Below are 21,949 nucleotides of genomic sequence, written 5' to 3' on the forward strand. Positions count from 1 at the left end.
GTTCAATTGGGTTTTGGACTCTCTTTATTGAAACGTTCGCATTCGATGGCTAAAACTTAATAGTAATCATAATAGTATCGTATTAATAAATAACTAAAAGTAAGGCCAAATCAACTTCAACGCTAGTTACAACAAGTTTTATCCATTCTGTGGCACTGGCACTGGGCATCCAATCAAATTAAATGCAAACGGAGCTGCGAACGGGAGACATGGACCAAAACTCAATGGGTTTCCATCTCGATATCAATTTAAAAAGACTTTTGTTTAACTACATTTGCAACAGTACGCTACGGCTGAGACGCATACACGATAATTATATTTTGGGTCGTACAATCAAATTCTCCGACCAGGTGCACATTCTTTGTGCTGTAAACTCAATTTGCAACAATTAAGTGCCTCGGCTTATCGGCTGTGTTCACTACTCGATGACGAACCTCCTTGGCGACGATTGGTTTTTTCGTGTTTTGTTGGGTAAATTCAATTAATCACGAGTGCTCCTCGCCACTCTGCTAATCAGCATCCACTTCTCACGCCGCGCTGGCACAGCACTTGATAATTTGATATAATTTCGTTTGTTTATTGTTTTGGATGAGCTGCCCTCAGAATCGTCCATTGTCCGCTAGGTAAACATTAGTGATTGATTGATGGGTTGACATTGCTTCTAGTTGTTCGATGGCTCCAGGTCCATGTTCTGGCCGGCGCTGGTAGACGGGGATGTGGTGGAGTCAGCTTGGGAGCTGGACTTTTTTGCCGAACTGCTCGCGTAGCGTCCGGAGCTGGAAGCGCCCTGTGCCGAGCCCGAGGGCCGGCTATCCGCGCCCTTGTCCTCATCATCATCGTCGTCCTCCTCCTGGATCAGCTTCCGTGCCAGCTTGACGGCCTCAAACTCGCGATAGTGGGCCTTGCGACGTCGCTCAAACTCGCGTCGTCGTTCTAAAAGCGAATAAGATTAGGCCGTGTTTGTAATCTGGTTGGCTCGTGGCACTTACGTCGTTCCTCTTCGCTAAGGGGCTGGTCATCACCGGAGGAGCCTTCGTCCTCGATGCTCTCTGTCGACGGCTGTGTGTTAGCCGCTATGCGGAGTCTGCAAAGGAATGAGTGAATTTAGTATTTGTAATTGCAATTATATTATAAACTACAAAATGACTGGCATGGCTTTCAAATAGCCCTTAAAATTTCAAAGAACTTTTCAAACAAATAATGGTTTATAAAGTTTTACAAATACTGAGGCAGTCAGATGGGTATATTTCTTTATATTGAATGTGCTTATCGTTCTGTAAATCTTACAATTATCAACGATTGTTTAATCTCTAAATCTCTAAGGTGCATGTAAACAAAAAAAATGAGAACGACGCATTTTCTGGAAATCAGTTCTGTTTGAAATTTGATACTCTATGCTCGTGCCAAACCTTGGACAGTCATTTAGCAAGTAAACAACAGGAAGGCTCCACATACTTCTCCACTAGCAACTCCGTGTCCAGCTCGTCCCTGTTCTCGTCGAAGCCCTCCGTGTAGTTGTACGGCGTCTTGGGCTCATCGATTTTCATGTGTCCGTAGTCCTTGTCGGCCGGATGGAAGGTCTGCATGACGTTCAGCTCATCGAACTTGGCACTTTTGCGAAAACTTTTAAATGGGGGAAGAAGTACCACTTAATAAGGGCAATTAACCTGTAGACATTTGATGACCTCACCTGGCTCCCGATTTGTCGAAGCTGCGCGAAGTCTTGAGTATACCCTTGCAGGGTAGCTGTGGGCTGGGATTGTTCTGCATCTTGGGTATCTGTGTTACCTGTAACAACGGACAAAGACAAGAATTTTCTTTAGTTGCGAACAGTGCGCGCGGATAATTACATCAGGCGGTGGTGGGGAGTCATTGATGAGTTCGTGGATTTGAATGTTGTTGTTTCTGTTGCTGCTGCTACTGTTGCTGCTGCTGCTGCTGCTGGTCAATCGTGAGTCACGGCGGCAGTAGCCGAACAACAGGCACTGAAATCGCGATGTTCGCCAGATTATAATGGCACAGGTCGCGCCGAAACCTCGTGCCCTTGGAGGGGTTGACATTGCCACCCACTGGGCGGCCACTGCAGCCAGCAGTCCCCCAGCAACGCCCCATTGGCCATCCGACGCCTTAGTGGCCTCCGCCTCCACATGCTGCACCGCCTTCATTCCAAACCCCACTTACTTGTGTGTTTCGCCTGTTAACTGCAATTGCAACTGCGTTTTCGGAGGGCAATTTACGCCACAATCTTCAAGTTGGCTGCCAGCTGGTTTTTGGGCGAGGGGCACGATCTCATCGATGTCGCCAGCTGGGCGGGGTTGATCGCAATTTGGAAAACGTTGAATTTGACTCTTGAAGGGTTAGTGGCCACTGTCTGATGTTTCTCTTCTAATTTCTATTGCAAACAAATGGCAAATCCGGTAAAAATATTCTAACAAATTCTACTAGAGCTGGCAAAACAGCGATGGCACTTTCGATTACGCTTAGTAATCGATACTTACGTAGCTTGAAACATGCTGATAAAAAATACCATTCGAAATAAGATACTTCAAAACTTAGCTCGGACTCGAACCAAATAAAAAAATAATTTTTTTTAAAACTGTGTTTCAGTTACAAAAACTATATAAAATGTTTTTATTATAAACCTATGAGACGAAAAATTTGGCATTCAAAATAATATTTGCATGTTTTAAAGGATTTTAACAAACTTTTCATGAATATTGAGTTCCATAGATTAAATCAAGAGGAAACTGGAAGACAACAATTCTACGTTTCCAGTGGGTAAGAAGTCAACGTTTCGTATTGTACACTTTACTTGCTTGTATTTGCTACGCGCTAAGGTCATTAAATACTTAGAAGGCTAGGGATTAGTAGAAGTAGTAGAAAAAATGCTGCATGTATCAGTCTCTCAGTTGAAGCGCTGCTGGAAGTTTTGCTGCTGGTTGAACATCATCTGTTGCTGCTGCTGCTGCTGTTGTTGCTGCTGCTGGGCCTGCTGCTGCTGGTGGTGAAAATCTTGCTGGTTACCAGCTCCGGACAATCGAACTCTCTTTGCATTCGGCTCGGCGTTCATTTGCTGCTGCTGCTGTTGTTGCTGCTGCTGTTGCTGCTGTTGTTGCTGCTGCTGCTGTTGCTGTTGCTGCTGTCGCTTATTATCCGACTTATCTTCCTGGTCGTCGTCGGTGAGGAACTCACGCTTGGGATACGGTATGGGACAGCCGGCGAATACGTCCTGCGTGGGCTGCGGCTCCTCCTGGAAGTACTGATCCTGCATGGCCTGTTCGGAGGTGATGCGCTTGTTGGGGTCCATTAGCAGCAGTTTCTGCAGCAGGTGGAAGGCCTTGCTGTCTGGCTTGATTTTGTGCCTTTCCATGTATTTGGCCAGCGAGCAGGTGGAGTATGTGGAGCGCTTAAAGTCCTTTGTCAGCGTATGGTGTTCCGGCATCTTCTTGATGTCCTCCCAGTCCTTGTCCTGCGGAAAGCCCATTACATTGAAGATGCGGTCTAGTTGATCGTGGTGGTACGGATTGCTGGTCTTGATGTCCTCCTGCCGGCAATGGAAGATGGGCTCCGAAGTGAGTAACTCGGCGAAAATACAGCCAATAGCCCAGATGTCGATAGCCTTGGTGTAGTGACGAGCACCGAGCAGCAGTTCCGGAGCGCGATACCAAAAGGTAACCACCACGGGATCCAGATCTGCCAGCGGTTTCAATGGGGCATTGAACAGTCGCGCGAAACCCATGTCGGCGATCTTTACGCGACCCCTCTCATTGCCATCGCCCATCACCAGGATGTTGGCCGGCTTCAGGTCACGATGAAGCACCCAATTACTGTGCAGATAGTGAATCCCATCCAGAATCTGGTACAGCAGACTTTTAACCATGCCGCGGGGAACCACAACCTGCTTTTTGGTGGCCTTGGCCGCCCGATGGAACTTGATAATGTGCCAAAGATCGTGCTCCGCATAGTCGATCAGCAGGAACACCTTGCGGTCGTTGTGCGACAGGAACACCCGGATGAGGGTTATTACGTTCTGGTGCTTCAGTTCGCGCAGCAATGCAATCTCGCGGCAGGCGGACATGGACAAGCCTGTGCCGTCGATCTGCTTCAAGGCGTATTCCTTGCCATCGCTACAGAACATGAACAACATCAAAGTTTGTATATTGTATAAGGGGGCACCCGATGACCAGCTCACCTCGTCTCCTTCCACTTCGCCTTGTAGACGTGGCCGTATGTTCCGCGTCCCACCTTGCAGCCCTCGTAATTGAATAGGTCCTCCACCTTCGTACGCTCAATCTGAGTTTTCATCTTGAAATCGTAGTCCATTTTTCCAAATGTTTGCCAATTCCACAATTGTTTGTAAATGAAGAAGCCGCCAATCAGCTGTCTGCCGATAACGATAACAAGCCGTTCACCAGGGATGGAGAATGCGTCAAGTTCTAGCCAAATCTAGCTTTTTTATAACTATCTTCCTATAACACAGAAAGAAAATTCTTTTATTAACTTTGCGCCCTTTTTTGTGATTTCTTCTTTATGGCACCTATTATTCAGATTTATATTATTTTGCCCGTTACTGCAACTGTTTTTAAGCAAATGATATTGTATCCAAGCCGAAGCTAAGCCAGCAAACCCCAAAAACTTTCATGAAAATTCAATACATTTCGTTGAAAAAATTATTTTCTTATGAAAAAAAGCAATAAAATCCCCAAATCAAAAATTTGAAACCCAAAAAAAATCATTTAAATAATGTTCTTTAGAATGTTATATAAAGCAATGGGATTTCCTAGTGGATATAAAAAAAAACTTAAAAGAAAACGAAATCAAAATTTATCCATTGGCGACACGCTTTATTTTTCCCTTGGAAATATATCTATGTTTTTATTTTCTCGATTCTTTGTACCAACAACTTATCAGCTAGGCATGGTAAAAGTAAACTATAATTGTGTTCTTAAAATGCAAGTGAAATTATATATGAACCAAGTTGGAAACTCCAAACGATTTAAATTCATAGCAACATCTCGTCGTGTTTCTCCGTTTCGTATCTCTATGTACATTATGCAGATATTAGAATTAAGAAATGCACAAATTATTGGAATGCATAAACAAAAGGCAATATGATTTAACGCGGCGGAGGAAGACACTTTTCAATGCGATTGATGAACAATGAACTAAATATGGCAAAAATTAGATTATTTAACATTCTAGTTCTAGATGTAAATTACATGTGTATTTAATATTGGAAGAGCTTTGGAAACAAATCGGTGGAAGTAAGTCGAAGCTAAACAAATCGTGTTTGTGTTAACAATTAACTTGTTTTTCGTTTAAGTTTAATATGAAATTAAATGCATTTAATAAATATAGGTGTGCGTGTGTGTGTTTAATGTATGTATCAATGTGTGTGTATATGCAAAAATGGAAGTAAATTTGTTCTTAACAATGCTTTTTGTTTGTATTCTAGAATTTGCCGAATACATATCGTGTGTTTAACATTAGCTGTATGACAGTTATATAAAGTAAATATACATGTAAATGTATGTTGTTTTTTGTTGCTTTTCGCAGTTTTCGTTTCTTGTATATATAGCGCGTTCAGATTTCGTTAGAGTTATTTGCTTTTCGTGTGTGTCGCCACTGGGCAACACGCCTAGTTTAGTTGGTATTTAGAAATTTTTGCTACGCCTAAAATAACTGGTATAATGAAGTTAATCATACACATGTACATATAGAGCGATATATATATACTCGTGTATCTGCTATTTACATCCATTCATTTCGCTACTCATCATTGTGCTGATACTTAACTTAGGCTAGGCTTTAAAAAATCTTAGCAGTTTCTGAGTTTTTAGTAGTTTAGGCTTATAAAGTTATCAGTTTTCAATGGTTCTCTGCCCTCTTTGCGCTCACACAAGTATAGAAATGCTCCTTCCATATTGGGTATTTCGTTTTCGTGTATAAATAATGTTAGCACATACAAAAAATAAATAGGCTTATAAATATTTAGATTTCGTTTCCTCTTTTTTTTTCTTCGTGTTTTTGTTGTTGTAGTTGCTGGTGTAGGCGGTACCGTAAAAATCTGGTGTATAAAAACTGTTAATTAAAAAACTTAAATCTAGACCTTTACAACGTTAAACTCGTAAAAATTATACAAAAAAAAAAGAGCCTAGAATTTAGCACAATAAATCTGTTTGTACAGCAGCATCCTCTGGTTGGGGCCACGTTGATGCGTATTCCTCCTTTACCTGGTCGTGATAATGGCCCGCGGCAAAGCGAATACGCACAGCCTTGAACGCTAATAAATCGGTGGAGCTGGCTGCGATGACGATGTGGTGCTGGGCGGTGCAGCCACCACACTTGATGTGGTCGACGATGGACTGGAGGAAGATGCATTGCCGCAGTTATTGTTGTTCAAGTTGTTGTTGTGGCGCTGCAGTTGGTGGCTGCGCAGGGGCTGGAACTGCGACTGCTGCTGCTGGAGCGGCTGATGGTGCTGTTGCTGCTGATGCTGCTGATGATGGAACTGCAATCTCTGCTGCTGATGCTGCAAGTTGTGCAGATAGTAGGCGTTCATGTTGCTCGTAGCTGGCTGATAAGGATACGCCCGAACATTCTGCATTTGCGGCAGCACTGGCTGGGGCTGAAACTGCTGAAGTTGCTGAAGCTGGTGCTGCTGCTGATGTTGCTGCTGCTGGTGATGCTGCTGATTCAACTGGCCGGCGGCTCGCAGCATGTGCCAGTAGTTATCATCGCCAATTGGAGCCTGTCTGCTGCCGTACTTCAGTTGCCGCGTAATGCCCTGCTTGTAGTCCCGATGATCTCTATCGATGGCATAAGCCTTCTCTTGCAGCTTCTCAATCGTTCGCTTGAACTCAGCGAAGGCCTGTGGTGAATGCTTCTGCAGATCGGTAGCCAGCGGCACTAGAGGATTGTGCTGCTGGTGTTGCGTCTGCGACAGATACTGGTGATAGGTGAGCGGATCAAGCAGTGACTCCAGCACACTCATGTTGGACATGATCAGCGTGTGGATGCGCTGCAGATCGAGCGCTGGATCCAGCGCCGTTACCAAGTCCATCTGGAAGTAGTCCATCGTCTTATCCAACACCTTCTTGCAGCCCGGTGAATTCTCATCCGACCGGCCGCAACAGCTGTAGAAGCCACTGACAAAGGCCGAGGGGTGGAAGTACTGCATCCGGATGGAGTTCATCAGACAGATCTTGTGCAGCAAATCGAACCATTCGCGCTCCTCCACGCAGTTCGTTGTCTGCACAATCAGCGAGCGATCGTTGTGCACAATCTGTGGGAGAAGAGGCGAAAGTAAATCTTTAGTCTCATCTTTGTGCAATTAACATAAATTCTGTGCGCGGCGCAATTGCAAAACAATCGCACCCAAGTGAAATCGCTGGCTGAGACAATTCCCACATCTTGGCTGCGATAAAAACAAAAAAAAACGTAACTCCAAGAAATCGCACCCACGATGACGATTCTCTTCTGCGCCGGCTGCATTGGTTTCTAGGTTTTGAAATTTCCCTTTTTGTCTTACTACCTCCCCCCAAATGGCAATAACAATAGCGTACGCAAAGCGGAGCTTCGCCAGTTCATCTGCATAATAATACTAATTATTTTTAATTGCCGCAACTTGTCATTTGCCACACAAAACTCTGTGAGTGATTAGTGAAAGTTTCTCGGGCAACTGAGGTTCGGTTTTCACTGTCGCAGACGATGGGCTTGCTGCCGCCATCGATTAGCAGCCACTGCCTTACGCCCACACAGTGCCACATGTCTCAGCCATGAGCTTGCCGCCGGAGGCAGTGATGACGCTTTTTCAGAAGCAAGATTTAGGCTAATTTTAGTTGAATGAGAACCAACAGAAAGCTAATTATAGAACGAAGAAGAACGTTGCGGCTGGCTATTGACTTGCATGCTATAGAAGTTAAACACTTCGGGATTTAGAAGAAACAGGTTTATAGTTACAACTTCTAATATTCTTACGCCCTAAAAGTTCGCAATGAACCATCTAACATGTAAAACCAGCTAAATTATCATCACTGCCCGAAGGTGTGTGGGCTTTGGCTGCCTATTTATAGATGTGGCGTGGATCGCACGTTTCCGGCACCACACCACTCGTGTGCATTATTTGTTGCAACATGCTGGAGAGCAGCACATGCAAATCACAGCCCATCCAATTGAAATCGCAGCACATCGAATGCTCACCTTAAAGCAGTTCTGCATCTTGAAGCTCTTGTCCTTCAGCTGCTCCACGCTGGCGATCTCCTGGAGCGGTATATCACAGATGGGTTGTTTGCCCTTCGACTTTGCGTAGCTGAGCGAGTGGGTGGTGAGGCGGAAGTGGCGCTGTTTGAACTGCCGGCCAAAGCGCTTCCGGGATGTGGGATACTTGGTCATCAGGCTGTCGGGAAGGAGAGCAAAGAAAGCGGGGTCTTAGCATCTGTACTTCGAGATCTCGTAGTGTCAGTTCTCTGTTCTGGTCCCAGGCTCATACGCAACTGAGACGAGAACAGAGGTAAATGTTTAACAAATTACAAGCAATTTCTCTTACCCCTCGCTAGACGTTAGTATAGATTTAATGTGTGATGAATAAGTGTGATTTTTGTGTGATGGGATGGTAAATATGTGATGTGTTGGGCGTGATGGATTGGTTTTGATTAATTATTTGATGTTTTTTTTTTTTTAAATTTTTTTTTTTTGGTAAAAGCAGCGCGCGGAAAAGAAGAGAAAGACAAAGAAAGTTTTGGTATTAGAATAAAACGAAGCGTAATCAACCAAATGCCTTGGGTGGGATATGCCAAATCTATAGAAGAGGGTATATAGAGGGAGCATTGCACAGTCCACCAATCGAGATTTTCTAGAGGCTACAGGGACTCCCCGCTGATTGGGCTAGTTTTTTTCGTGCCCCAATCAGGGGGATCGCATCTGAAGAGTTGCAAAAGTAAAAACGTCAACTTACCCCTCTTTTAGTAATACTGGTTCCAGTGGCGTTGCCGCCGCCGCCGCCGGATGAACGCTGCTGCTCGCGTGACTGGGCGTCGAGATCACCTCGAGAAAGTGCTTAACCGCATCCACGTGCTGCTCCGTGCAGAACTTCTTGTACAGCTCGACTGTGAACTCCTCCTTGCACGTCTGCTGCGACGACCGTGAGCTGACCAGGTTACCCAGCGATTGGATCGTCTTGGAGATGAGAGTCAGCGTGCGACTCGTTTGGGCATCCTGCAAAATACAAACAGGGAATATTAATTATTATTTATTCATTACTCGGATCGAGATTAAATTGAGATTAAATCGTTTATCAGAATCAGCTTACCAGTCGCTCGGTGGTCAGATCGAAGAGCTTCGGCCCCAGGATAGCCGGAGCAAAGAAGCGCAGGAAGATGAAGCCGGACACGACGGAGTAGCGCACTTCTCGGTTGCTGGGGAAATGCTCTCCCGCACACTCGCGAAGGTCGTGGAAGATCTGGCAGAGAACTTTGGGACAGCGATCAGCGCTCTTCGTGATTGCCTCGAAAACCCGCTCCACATAGTCCTGCAGGTTGTGCAGATTCGTGTCCACCGCAGAGCGATCCTTAATCTTGCTGGGATCGATCTCGCATGGCTTCTTTTCGGCAACGATCTGCGACAAAACGGGACGCAATGTCTGATGGAGGTAGGGCAGTCCAGACAACCGCATTGCCTCATCCATCATCTTGGAGACCAATGTGTTACCCCGGAAGATGGTGGTGGGATCCGTCAGATGGGAGATCTCGTGGTCAGCCAGCGCCTTGATGATCGGCGCAATGCGCTCCGTGTGCGTGAAGAGTCGCACCAGCGGCTGGGCCACCTCCGTCTTGCCCGAGACCAGCTCGCCTAGGATCGACACAGCCGACACGGTGATGGGTCGCTGATCAACCGACTCCAGGAGCAGATTCATAAGATCATCGTATGTGGCCAGCGGGAAGACATGATCGGCGGTGTAGTTAAGATTTAAACGCAGTGATCCAATGGTCGAGTCCACGCTTAATCTCGTTCCGGGCGGCGTGGCACATGAGCGGGGGGTGGCGTTTAGCGAGCGGCAACTATGCGTCATGGAACGGGGTTGCAGATAGTACCAAGCCGATGGTGAAATCGCCTGCTGCTCCTGCTTATTGAGCATTGGCAGCCGCACTTCACCGAGAAACACTTTATCGGACATGGCTCCATGTGCGTCGTGCCAAATGCTCACCACAATCTCCACCAGATCCGCGCCGCCCAACGGATATATAGCATAACCCTTGTTGCCAGAGGATTCCAGGGAACCGGTACTCCTGTTACTGCCAGTGGTATTCGTGCTGCCCGCATCCGCATCGATGTGAAGATCAAAGTACATGGCCTCGTCAAACTCCGGATCCACGGTCTTTTTGCGCTGTTTAGTTCTTCGCGTCACCTGGTGCTTATTGCTATAGTGGGCTGTACAGACCACAAATGGATCGCATGTGCCCTGCTTCTTGGCCAGGTCCACGCAGGCTGGTACTTTGATGGTCACGCCAACGAACCGCCCATGCGATTTCCAATTGGACAGCTGATCCGACGACGTGGAAGTGGTATTGATGATCGGGAAGTGTTGCGTCTGCGATGGAGGATGATGCACGTGACCAAATAGACCGGCGGCTCGTGTCTTGAGTGTCATGGCTGCCGATGAAGAACACGCTGCAGCTGCTGACGCCCGCTGGATGTTGCTCAGTTCACTGTTCTCCTTATAATCGTTCAGATGCGCCCGCTGCTGGTGGCTGTGGTGTGGCAGGTGCTGGTGGTGCGCCAATGTGTGCTGTCCCAGATCTATGCCCTCTGAGAGGGACTGGGTCTGTTGGGCTTCCGTAAATGCCACCTCCACATTAACCATGCCCTGGACCTCGGAGTCTTGATCGACTGGCCGCAGTGAGAACCAGTGATCCTTGTGATTGTACATGTGTAGCTCCTCCCGCTTAATCGCTATCTTGCCAATGGGCTTGTCCTGCTTCATGTCCCTATCCCACAGATAGATGGACAGGTGGCGGAATTGGCGCGGGATCTTGAACTGGTGCTCCTCGCCGAAGAATGGCATTAGTGTGCGTTCGATGGTGGGTGTGCGGCAGATCTCCTCCTGGTCCAATGCAATTGTGCAGTAGACATCGCGGGTGCCCTGTGTGCTGCAGCTCGTGTTGGCCGCATTGCGACTGCTCAGATTCTTTGCCTCGCCTGGAATTAGTCGGCAAAGAAGGTATATTAGTACACTAATTTATATTGGCCACTACATTTTATATTCACAATTTGTCAAGCTTAAGGAGCAAAGCGCTTGCGTCTATGTCTTTGTTCAAGGTGAAAATCATTCACTAAAGATTAAGTGATAATCACAAGGTGCCTTAAAGTAGTATTCGCTTTACTTTGGAGAATTAAAGCTTTTAAATCTGTTTATTTGTTTTGGTTCCAACGTACTGAACCAAGAACAACAGGTGAAGTTTAAATTATTAAAGGCGAAATACTTTAAATAACAATTCATATATGTATGGCTAAAGAGACTAAAAATTGAAAGCCACTAGCCTCATTACAAGAACTTCTAATGGCCTAATCAAAGACTTTCTCCCAACCGGAAAGACTGTTAACGGCTATCAGCCATTCATTAGCATAAATTAATTGAATATTATCCCCCCATATCGGGGTATCAGCAGATGTTTGGCCTTGACACCTGCCAACTGTGCCGGTTGGGGATGTAAAAAGGCACAGTCAATCGCACTCCATACATTACACCATATATTCCAGCGGGCTCTTTTGATTTCCGAAAACGGACAGCGGACGTGACTTCCTGTGCGAGTGCTTCGATGATACCTATATGTTCGACGACTATATGTATTCAGTATTGTGCACCGATGGCTGGCTGGTGGTCGGCATTGTGTTATGGATGCTCCGCCACCTGGGGGACACAACAAATACAAAAATAGTCAGTGGCACATTCGCAGTGGCTGGCGCTTGGCTAGACCGACTGGACGACGACCGTAAGCGTTAATGATAAACGGCAGGCAAGGCCTTGATAAGCGCGAAAGGGTGAAGGCGCTGCCCTGCCCACAAGGCAAGTACTATAAAGTTGCTCAATGAAAGAAATTAGCGGCAGTCGAGCGGAAATATAATAAGTGCACGCACACCAACGCCAACCTGCGTGTGCCGTATCTGTGTCTATACCGGCATTGGCTTCTATATCTGTATCTGTATCTGTAACTGTAACTGTATCCGTGTGGCAAAATTTTGTTTCGCCAGCTATTCACAAACTTCCATGATTAGCACCTTGCTTATCGTACCTTATGAATGAGGCTGTTTTATTTACGCAAATATAAGGAAATTGTATACTATAAAAACATTGCAGATCGTCTCAGGTGTTCAAACACCTTGCTTAAACCTTTTTGTGGTAAATCAGTAAACAGGAAATTTTAACAAGTATAGATGTGAACGCAAATATATTGCTCGACTATCCGATACCCATTCTCGCTGCGACGGAGATGGCCTTTATACTTTTTGGCAAATAAACGTTTGGAAACATTTAGGGTAGAGCTACGCAGATTCCAGAAATATGAGTTGTAGCTAAAAATTGCCTTTTAAGCTGAGGACCGGATGGCCCCGCCCCGTTTTCCGCCCCTGTTGACACAGCTGGGCGGTGGACTGCCTGTGCGTGTGTGTGAGTGGGAGGTGAGGCTATAGCTTCGATTCCCATAAGTATATGTAGCAATCACCTCGCGACTATCAATGGGGTTATACGTTGCGTATGTGTGTTGGCAAAACAACGCCACTTTTCACAATCACAATCGCATAGTCGCACACTCTCGCTTCGCTTTTTGTCGTAGAAACAAGCAAACCGAGATAACAAAGACATACGTTTTCTTTTTCCAACATGCATGGGTGTTTTTATTTCTTTTCATGAATGAAAAACACCACAGACAGTGGCACATTTTATACGCAAAGTAAATTAAAGCAAGCAATCGGCCAGGCAAACAAACACAAAACGGAAAATGACGAAAAACACGAGTTGGGGCTCTTTTTTGCAGGAGGTGAAAAGCAAAACAGTAAATTTCATTCATAAAATAATAGTGGTAGTATATACAATATGTGGTAGAAAGAGGAAGTCAAACGGGGGAAACCCGGCAAAATACAAAATACAAAGAAAAACAAGAGAGAACGCTATAGTCGAGTTCCCCGACTATCTGATACCCGTTACTCAGCTAGTGAAAGTACGAAGGAGTCTTCAGCACTGAAAGTTTTTGGCGGTTTGTGGGCGCTAGAGTGGGCGTGGCAAAAAGTTTTTTGGCAAAGCGATAGAAATTTAGAAGACTAATACAAAAATGAAAAAATATCAAAACATTTTTCAAAAGTGTGGGCGTAGCAGCTTTGGGCGGTTTGTGGGCGCTAGAGTGGGCGTGGCAAAAAGTTTTTTGGCAAATCGATAGAAATTTATAAGACTAATACAAAAATGAAAAAATATCAAAACATTTTTCAAAAGTGTGGGCGTGGCAGTTTTGGGCGGTTTGTGGGCGTTAGAGTGGGCGTGGCAACATGAATCGACAAACTTGCGCTGCGTCTATGTCTCAGGAGTCAGTATGCTTAATCTCAACTGTCTACCTTTTGTAGTTCCTGAGATCTCGACGTTCATACGGACAGACAGACGGACAGACGGACGGACGGACAGACGGACAGACGGACAGACGGACGGACATGGCCAGATCGACTCGGCTATTGATCCTGATCAAGAATATATATACTTTATATGGTCGGAAACGCTTCCTTCTGCCTGTTACATACTTTTCAACGAATCTAGTATACCCTTTTACTCTACGAGTAACGGGTATAAAAAATGTGTTGAAATTTTTGCGTTTCTGTGACGTTTATAATTTATTTATGTGTGTTTTTTATGGCTTTGCCTGAGATTGGCTGTCCCACTGAATGTTTTTATTGCTTTTTTCGTTTTCGTTTTTAATACCCTTGCATTGGGTATTATAGCTTTGTTCACACGTTACTGAAGTATCTGATATAAAACTATACTTTGTTTGGGAATCATTTACCCGAAGGGTATTTAACCTTCGGCTTGGCAAACTTTCTTTGCTTTGGATTTTTTGTCGACAGCCATGCAAAACCGGCAGACAGACAATCAAAGTTTTCTAAATTTAATGACATAATCGGCGGAATTTCTTAAGATTTTGCTTACTCACCCCGACTGCAAAATAAGAAAGAAAGAATGAAAAGGCGATAAGAGGGGAAAATTGCGAAAGAAATTCCATGGAATCGAACGAGCCCCCAACAGAGAGTGGCGAAACCATATTCCGAACTAGTCATTTCGCTTAGATACGGAATTCATGAGTTCCCGCCGGGTTCCATCGGTCGTAGACCGTCCGATATCCGACCTTCAGATGCATTGAGAAACACCAACACACACAGTCGCAGTGATGGACGATCGGGTGTGCATATATATATCATCTTACATATGCCAAACACGATAAACGGAACCAGAGCTCGATGAACTGGGAACAAGCAGAAGGTTTATGCATGGATAAAGTCAAGCGGAAGTTGGCTCATCGATTCCTCTTCATTTCGGACGGAGAGGATCACTTTGGAATGTTTTGCACTACCCTGAGAACGGAAGTGGTATTTCCTTTTTTTTACAAGAAATATTTGTAGCAAGTCGAATTTCTTTCCATTTAACTTGCATACTCATATAAAAGCCACACCATGGTGTCATATGAAATCATTTTGATAACAGGCTGCTTTAAGAATATATATGTTTAAGCTATCCATAGATTGAAAATTTCAAATATAATCAAATTTCAATCATTGTTATACATTGTTTACCCAGCCCAATGCGGGTGACCTGATCAATTAACCAGATCGCTGGGATCATATATATATAACGATCCCTAAGCAAACATCATGATAAACATGCGGCATGTTTCTTTCAACGTTCCCCGGGGTCCCCAAAAATAGAATCATCCTGCCATGTGGCACATGGTTATATTGCCGCAGCCCCAAAATGAAAATCGAAAACTTCTAAAGTCGGCACCGCTCTGGAAATCGGCTCCTCTGCCCTCCACAACATTGACATTTGCCTTGGGGATGCGAGTGGGGGGAAGATTACAACACGATCCCATTTCCACACACACCCATCATTATTGGAATATATCGAGACAGGGTCTCATTAAATGGCTGAAATTTTCAGCATTTCCTTCGCAGACGGAAAATTAAATTTAAAGACTTTGTAAGTAGACTTCCTTTCCTTTTTTTCCCCCCTCCCTCTCTCTTTGCTTTTCTGCACAATATGCAAATTGATTCAGTGCAGCATGAAACGCGCGCGAATTAATGAGGCGATTACTCCCCGAGTGCTGCAAAATAAAGGAAAAAAAGAAGGAAGCAGACCAGCAGACAAGCAGACAGCGCTGTAATAAATTCTAAAAAGGCAAATGAAACAAAAACCAGCCAACTCAGAAGCAGACATTTATGCAAAGGAACGGAAATAGAGATAAATTCTTGTGTTTTTCTTGCTGCTTTTTTTTCTCCAGCTGCTTTGCTCCAGCGGAAGGGAGACTTACACAGACAGATCTTTGTGTCTGTCTTTGTCTGTCTGGCTGTTTGTTTAAACGGCAGCTTCCTGCGGCCAAAATGATTGTTTGCACTTTTGGCGGAAAGGTGGTGTTATGATGGTAAGGTGAGGTGGAAAGAAGCCCTTGGCTTCTGTTGCATTTCCCCGCTTTTCCCGCAGCACTCACGATTCTAGGGCTCTGCAACACCATAACCCTTTAAGTGCACTTCCTTTTCCGCTGCCACTTCCTTTGGCCATAAAGCCATAAAGCCATGAAACCAGAAAGGGCTCTGCTCTCCTAACGTGTTGCGCAATTAGCCAGATTGTGGAGGAAAACAGGTTAGTTGGCCCAAACCAATCCCTGCTCAACCACAAGGAAAGAAGCAGATTGATTCGGAACTGGTACTTAAATATCAATTGGGTTTTTGTAAAGTAAATTTGCATTGCTTTAAGCATGTATATTATCTGTGGCACTATTAAGTTACTTATATTAATAGATTATGCACTGAATTTTATTGGTTTGGGAGAAAAGGAGAACCAGAAACCAGTTTATTGCCATCGTGCTCCCCGCTCCCTATTCCCCCTCAATTTTTCTCTGTACGTGCTGATCGATTTCCGGTCTGATTACGTTCATGATCTCATGATCATCTCACGATCTCCTCCTGTTGTGGCCAACTTTGTTTGGCTTCGGCCAGAAATTTTGTTTTGTGCATGTCTTATAGGCTTTTCATCAACCTCGTCGATCTGTACTTTGTTTATGTACGCAAGTGTTGTATTGTATACACTTTACATAGCATTGTATACATATCCACATATCCAGATGAGTAATTTCCATGCGAATTGTCATTGCTCTCGCTAGTCCAAATTAAATACCAAGTGATTGCTTTCTTTGGCTTCAATTTTCGTGTTGCCAATTTACCTTTTTGGCACTATTAACCTTCAATTGCACACATCACTCAATGTGAGCGACGCGAACGCACGACTTCCATTTCGAAATGGCCAAATTGGGCAGACGCCTATTACTGCAATACAAAAATACAGCAACAGCAACAAAAAGAAAAAACTAAATAAAACTACAAATGCCGCTCATTAGAGGCAAGTCAACTGGCGACGACACAAAAACTCGCATGACTGTGTGCCATAAAAATTTAATAATGATAAACACACTTTGTAAGGCGCCCACACAATTTAACAGGCGGCTGCGAAGCAACCAAGCCAAATTGGCCTTGGCCAAAAGTGGTTTTCTATGCGGCGATATGTTGAACATATGAGCCAAGGATCAGCGGTTGACAACGCAGTTTTGTGGGAACGAAACTATAAAACCATAAAATCCTATTAAAGAGAAGGTGGCTTATAGGAAAGGGGTAACCCACAATGGTGAAACATGTTTCATCGAAGGAGAAGCACGTGCATCCAATGAAACCATCATGTTTTCAAATGATTTCTCAAATATCTTCATAAAATACAAAGACGCATTTGTGTTGTCGCTTAACAACCATTAAAGAATCCGAGGATCTGCTTAGAGCAATTACACAACACACCAAAAGACCAAATGGAAGGTTACATTAATAAGAGTAGATATAAGGAGCACTTAACCCCGCGATCATTCCACGTGGTCATGAGTGTGTGTATCCCCTCCCAAAAACTCTTCAACTCGAGTGGTTAAGCGCATCTAACGACGCCAAACGATCCCTCGTCGTTTCCCATTAAAAACTTGTCCCCAGCCTTAGACAATTCTTGGGCCCTGACATTTCCGCTGTGGTGTTACCTTTGAGAAACCACCACTGAAAAACCACAATAAACGACACTTGAAACGAGCCAGCGAAGCGCACAAATTGTGGCTCAAAATTAATAACACAGCTCGGCCCGAAAAAGTGAAATAAAAACAGAATTCATTTTAATTACAAATTACAACAGACTGATTGTCTGATGGAACTGAGCAGAGGAGCTGAGCTCAGCTCAGATGAAGTTAGCTCCAAAGAAGCGCCACATTAAAAACAGAAAACCGGAGAAACAGCGTGAAGTTCAAAGCCTTGGGAGGTGGGGATCCGATCCGGACGACAACTGACCCACCCGGTGTTCCACAGATGCCTCTGACCCCTGAATGAAGTCAACAACATCAAAGTAAATGCGAGGAGGTCAAGCGTTAAGTCATAAAAAAAAGGGCCCCCCTAAAAAAAAAATTGTTAGGGGAAAATGGGGAAATGCCAGTATGTATAACATTATGACATGCTGCTGCCTCATTGTGGAAAGCCAGAGATAAATGTTAATCATCGCGGGCAGAGTCATCAACGTCATCGTTGTCATTGCGATTGTGATTGTGGTTCCCCTTTTGCCTACTGATACACAGAAAGAAAAGCACACACTAACGGCTTGATTTAAAGATCTCTTTGGATTGAATATTAACTAGTCTTCAGGAATAAGGTGTGCTTGAAACATGTTGACCTTCCACTATTTAGAAGAATTGTACTCTTCACTTAGAATATAGATCGTATATCATTTCCAAAACGATCTCGTTTCTTGCTGTGCCTGAAAACCTCAAGAAGGCCGACATCGACCTGAATAAAAAGTATTTTAGAATGCGCTAATTACATGAAAACGCTGCTTCCTTGGAAGCGGCAAACAAAGTTGCTGGGACAAACAAACCTCGGCCAATGAGCCTCCGGCCTTTGGGCTAATTAACATTGTTCCCCGGCCATAATTTCAAATGAAAATATTCCACTTTAATTGTGGCTCAAGCTAAACCATATATATTGTACTATGTACAAACTTGTATTAGAAAAATGATTTAAAGACACGACCCGAGAACTAATTGTCAACATCGCCTTGGCGGCTTCCACCGAGTACGAACCATCTAGAAATGTTCCAAGCGATCTTTGGCTCGTTCAATTGCAACCAGTTTTGGCCTGGTTGGAGGGGCGAGGAAAACGAGATGGAAACCTGGCAACCAACTGGAGAACAAGACAGCACAGCGCAGCACAGCACAACCGGCTTTTAATTAATTACCTTTTTTGGCCAAACTATTTATTGTTGTTACAGAACTAAACAACAGAAGCAGCACAGCACAGCACACAACTGAACTAAGTCGAGGAGTCCATGTTAACTAGATATCTCTGTTCTGGGTCTTCAAGTTCAACGAAATCCCAATTGCGTGTGGTCCGCGAATAGTGAGTGAGTGGTGAGTAATTCCCCAGCAAATGTCATTGATATTCAGCGGAAGATCATCAGCAGTGAGTGAGTCAGTCACACCCTCGATTTTATTTTCCTCTCCGAAGATAATAAAATTTAGGTTATGCGCTAAACATTTTAATTAAGTGGAAAAGTATTACGCCAATTTCGGTCGGACGGAGAGGGAGATGTATCGTGTAGAAATCGCAACGACCAACAAAATGGAAAATGAAAGCGCCCACCAACAATAGCAACAAAAGCGAAACTCCGTGTGTAATTGAAACTGAGCACGATGTGGAAGTATTATTATTAAGCATGCAAAGCATAATGAAGTGGAAATATGAAACTTGGGAGAAGAATGCAGGGTGTACATGTATATATAGCGCTTATAACGATATATAAATACATAAAATGAAATATATAAATACATACATCTCGCTATAAAGCGGATGGAAGAGAAGCACTGGAAGTGGAGGGGGGTATAAAGGTGACACAGCTAATGTGCTATAATGATGCGATAATCAATGATGATTATAGGAAATGAATAACTTTCGTTCTTCAATCGTCAGCAGACGTGTGTGTGTGCCGTTGCAAATCGCATTTCGATATGTTATGAAAAGTTTTTAAGAGGGAAATCTATGAGGAATAGAGAATTTAAATAGATGCATCAACATAACTACATTTCACTAGAGAATTTTGCTAGAAAAATATTCCTGATCCATACTGATCCATTTTTGAAGACACATTCTGAAGATTACTGATTTCTTTTCTGGATGGAAATACCGCTTTAGATATGGTGTTATTGATATACATACTCAAGATTTTTAATGAGATCAGATATCTTGGGAAGTTGCGGTCGATATTCAAGGAAAGGAGGGTAAATACGAACCACAAAGACGAATGAATGAAATAGAGGTAAAAAGGTGACAGCTAATTTGCCATAACAACCCGATAATCGAAGGAAGTGCATAGCTTTCGTTCTTCAATCATCGCAGAAACGTGTTTTAATTCATTTTTAACCAATATTGTGCCATCTCCTTCGCAGAACCGAAAAAGGGCGAAAGGGGTTAAAGCAGCTGGAAGAAGAAAGCAGGGGGCAAAAGGAAGTGGCGAGAGGAGAGGAGGGTGCGATGAGGAGATCCCGACAAAGACAGAGGCGCATGCGAAAACAATTGAAGCGTGCAAAAAGCAGCTGGAAAGGGGAAGACACGCAAAAAAAGAAAAAGAGAGGCAACTAAAAAAAAGCAAGAGTTTTATGGCCGGAGAAAAAGAACATAAAACCGCAACACACGAAGGGAAACTCTGGGCGCTGGGAAACGGAAATCAAAAGCGGCAACAATGTTGTTGCAGCTTTGCATATAATGTATGTATGTTGAAGAAGCATAGCAAAATCAGCTTATGAGTTGCGAGATTGAAAATGTGAGGCGCAGAAGAGGTAAAAATAAATGCGTGTGCAGGTGTGAAAATGAGATCACGGGAACCTTTTTGTCGCCCCTCTGCACCCCGCCAGTGGTTATTCATAATTCTGTTGAACTTTTTATGCTTTAACAGGAAATGTAAAACCACCAAAAACAACCGCAAGTTCATTTTTCGTCTATCTCTTGCAGTCTGGTTCGCTCTCGCTTCAGAACGAAGTGGATGGCAGAATGGAGAGAAAAAGTGAGAGAGTGTCATTCATTCATTTGACCTTTTGCCAATATATAGTAGGCCATTAATCGATGCTCTTTTCGCTTGTTGCTTTTGATAATCATTCATAAAACGGACACCTTCGTGTTGAGAAAAGTACACCGAATTCGAAAATTCCATTCATAAAAAAACCCACACATTGTTGCTGGGATCTCTCTCTCGCGTGTATGTGTGTGTCGCGTGTGTGTGTGAGCATGCGCTGGAGCGTCACACAGACACATGCCTATGCTTGATTTCCGATTCATTCACAAAAAGGGGCGCATTCAAAACGGCGGGGGGGCGTGTTGGGTGATGGTGGAGGAAGAGCGGTTCAGGGGAGGGTGAAGAAGCGAATGCCGTAACATTCAGCCTGGTCATCCATTACTTCTCCAACGGCACCAACAACAAATGCATTGCACTGCTGCTGCACGAAAAAAAATCACACACACATTAGGGAAAAAGTCAAGAGAAACACACACGCACACAGCAACACGCGAGTCAGAGCGAGACAGCATGCTTATACACTTGAACGCAAAATTCATTTCTAGAACAAAAACACATTTGTTTTCTCAATAAATCCACTTTCGTTGCCGACAATCGCACAAATTTCGGTTTGACACCAGATTACACAACATTTTGGACAATTCTTAACCATTTTCTCCCGATTCTATGTTGTTTTCTGCCCGCAAGAGACTCCGCGGGGGAAACGGCGACGCTGTCAACATTCCAGCACACTTTGCACCATGAAAAACCCACGTTGCTGCGCGAATTTCACTCAACGTTCATGCCACGCATGTTCTTTGACATATTTGTGATGTTTTTGAACGATTTCGCACTCGATTTACATACCAATTTTCACTTTTAATTGCTCTTCAATGCGCACTTCGCGTGTATCGGCCATTTTGTTGTTGTTGCTGCTTGGCTCGACGGCGACGGGCGAGTTAATATTATCGTCGTCTCGCTCGTCGAACATATAGCGCTTCTTCTTCAGCAGCATTGTGCGCCCGTTCTTAAAGCAGCCAGCTTTTTGTCGGCCACCCGCTGGGGAACTTGCAACACGCGATGGAAAATTCCAAAAACTCCTTCACCCGTTCTTCACAGAACTTTAAACTCGCGAAAAATGTCCCTTTTTGACAGGTTTATTAGGCGGTTATTTGGATTTGTATTTCAGCACTCGCTGCAGCGTTGCATTGTGCATTGAGCTGGTGTGACGGGAATATGAGTCGATTTGCCGCTCACGAAATGCACTTTTCCTGTTGCTTCAGGGCTCGGTTGATTTTAGTATTTCGTTGTTACTACAAACTGTTTTTTGCACGCACTAACACACATGGGATTATATTATCGAAGTATGGAAAATATTCGGTTGCTTGATTGTTTCGACTCGCAAAAACCTTATTTCTCCGAGTTTATATGCTTTGCGGGCTTCCACGCATCCGCGAAACAACCTTTCGAAGCGGAATCAAAACTAGAGTGACCGTGGCGAGTCGGTGGTATATCAGCATTGAATTAGTATGACCTTAGCGAGGTGCACCGATAATACCATGGGAAACCGATTGGTTAAATGTT

General features: G+C 44.2%; 3 protein-coding genes across 4 annotated transcripts; all 3 read right to left on the reverse strand.

Moving 5' to 3' along the window:
* Positions 1-6: 6 nt before the first annotated feature.
* Positions 7-2,468, reverse strand: LOC122618278 (protein phosphatase inhibitor 2). Its single transcript, XM_043794595.1, has 5 exons — positions 2,182-2,468; positions 1,691-1,788; positions 1,456-1,623; positions 990-1,084; positions 7-933 (listed from the first exon to the last, which is right to left on the reverse strand). Exons 2-5 carry the CDS (start codon positions 1,768-1,770, stop codon positions 662-664), a joined length of 615 nt encoding a protein of 204 aa, XP_043650530.1. The 5' UTR covers positions 1,771-1,788; positions 2,182-2,468; the 3' UTR covers positions 7-661.
* A 319-nt stretch (positions 2,469-2,787) lies between these two features.
* Positions 2,788-4,400, reverse strand: LOC122617056 (cyclin-dependent kinase 8). Its single transcript, XM_043792719.1, has 2 exons — positions 4,193-4,400; positions 2,788-4,127 (listed from the first exon to the last, which is right to left on the reverse strand). Exons 1-2 carry the CDS (start codon positions 4,321-4,323, stop codon positions 2,906-2,908), a joined length of 1,353 nt encoding a protein of 450 aa, XP_043648654.1. The 5' UTR covers positions 4,324-4,400; the 3' UTR covers positions 2,788-2,905.
* Positions 4,401-5,355: 955 nt separating this feature from the next.
* LOC122617126 (GTPase-activating protein) lies at positions 5,356-21,866 on the reverse strand. 2 transcript variants are annotated; one of them, XM_043792834.1, is made up of 6 exons: positions 21,233-21,866; positions 9,311-11,196; positions 8,957-9,216; positions 8,549-8,554; positions 8,203-8,398; positions 5,356-7,285 (listed from the first exon to the last, which is right to left on the reverse strand). In XM_043792834.1, the coding sequence occupies exons 1-6, from the start codon at positions 21,378-21,380 to the stop codon at positions 6,284-6,286; spliced, it is 3,498 nt and encodes a 1,165-aa protein (XP_043648769.1). In that variant the 5' UTR covers positions 21,381-21,866; the 3' UTR covers positions 5,356-6,283. The 2 variants fall into 2 exon arrangements, with proteins under 2 accessions (XP_043648769.1, XP_043648770.1); XM_043792835.1 differs by lacking the exon at positions 8,549-8,554.
* Positions 21,867-21,949: the final 83 nt, after the last annotated feature.

This window comes from Drosophila teissieri, chromosome 3L, assembly GCF_016746235.2.
Source record: "Drosophila teissieri strain GT53w chromosome 3L, Prin_Dtei_1.1, whole genome shotgun sequence".
NCBI lineage: Eukaryota > Metazoa > Arthropoda > Insecta > Diptera > Drosophilidae > Drosophila > Drosophila teissieri.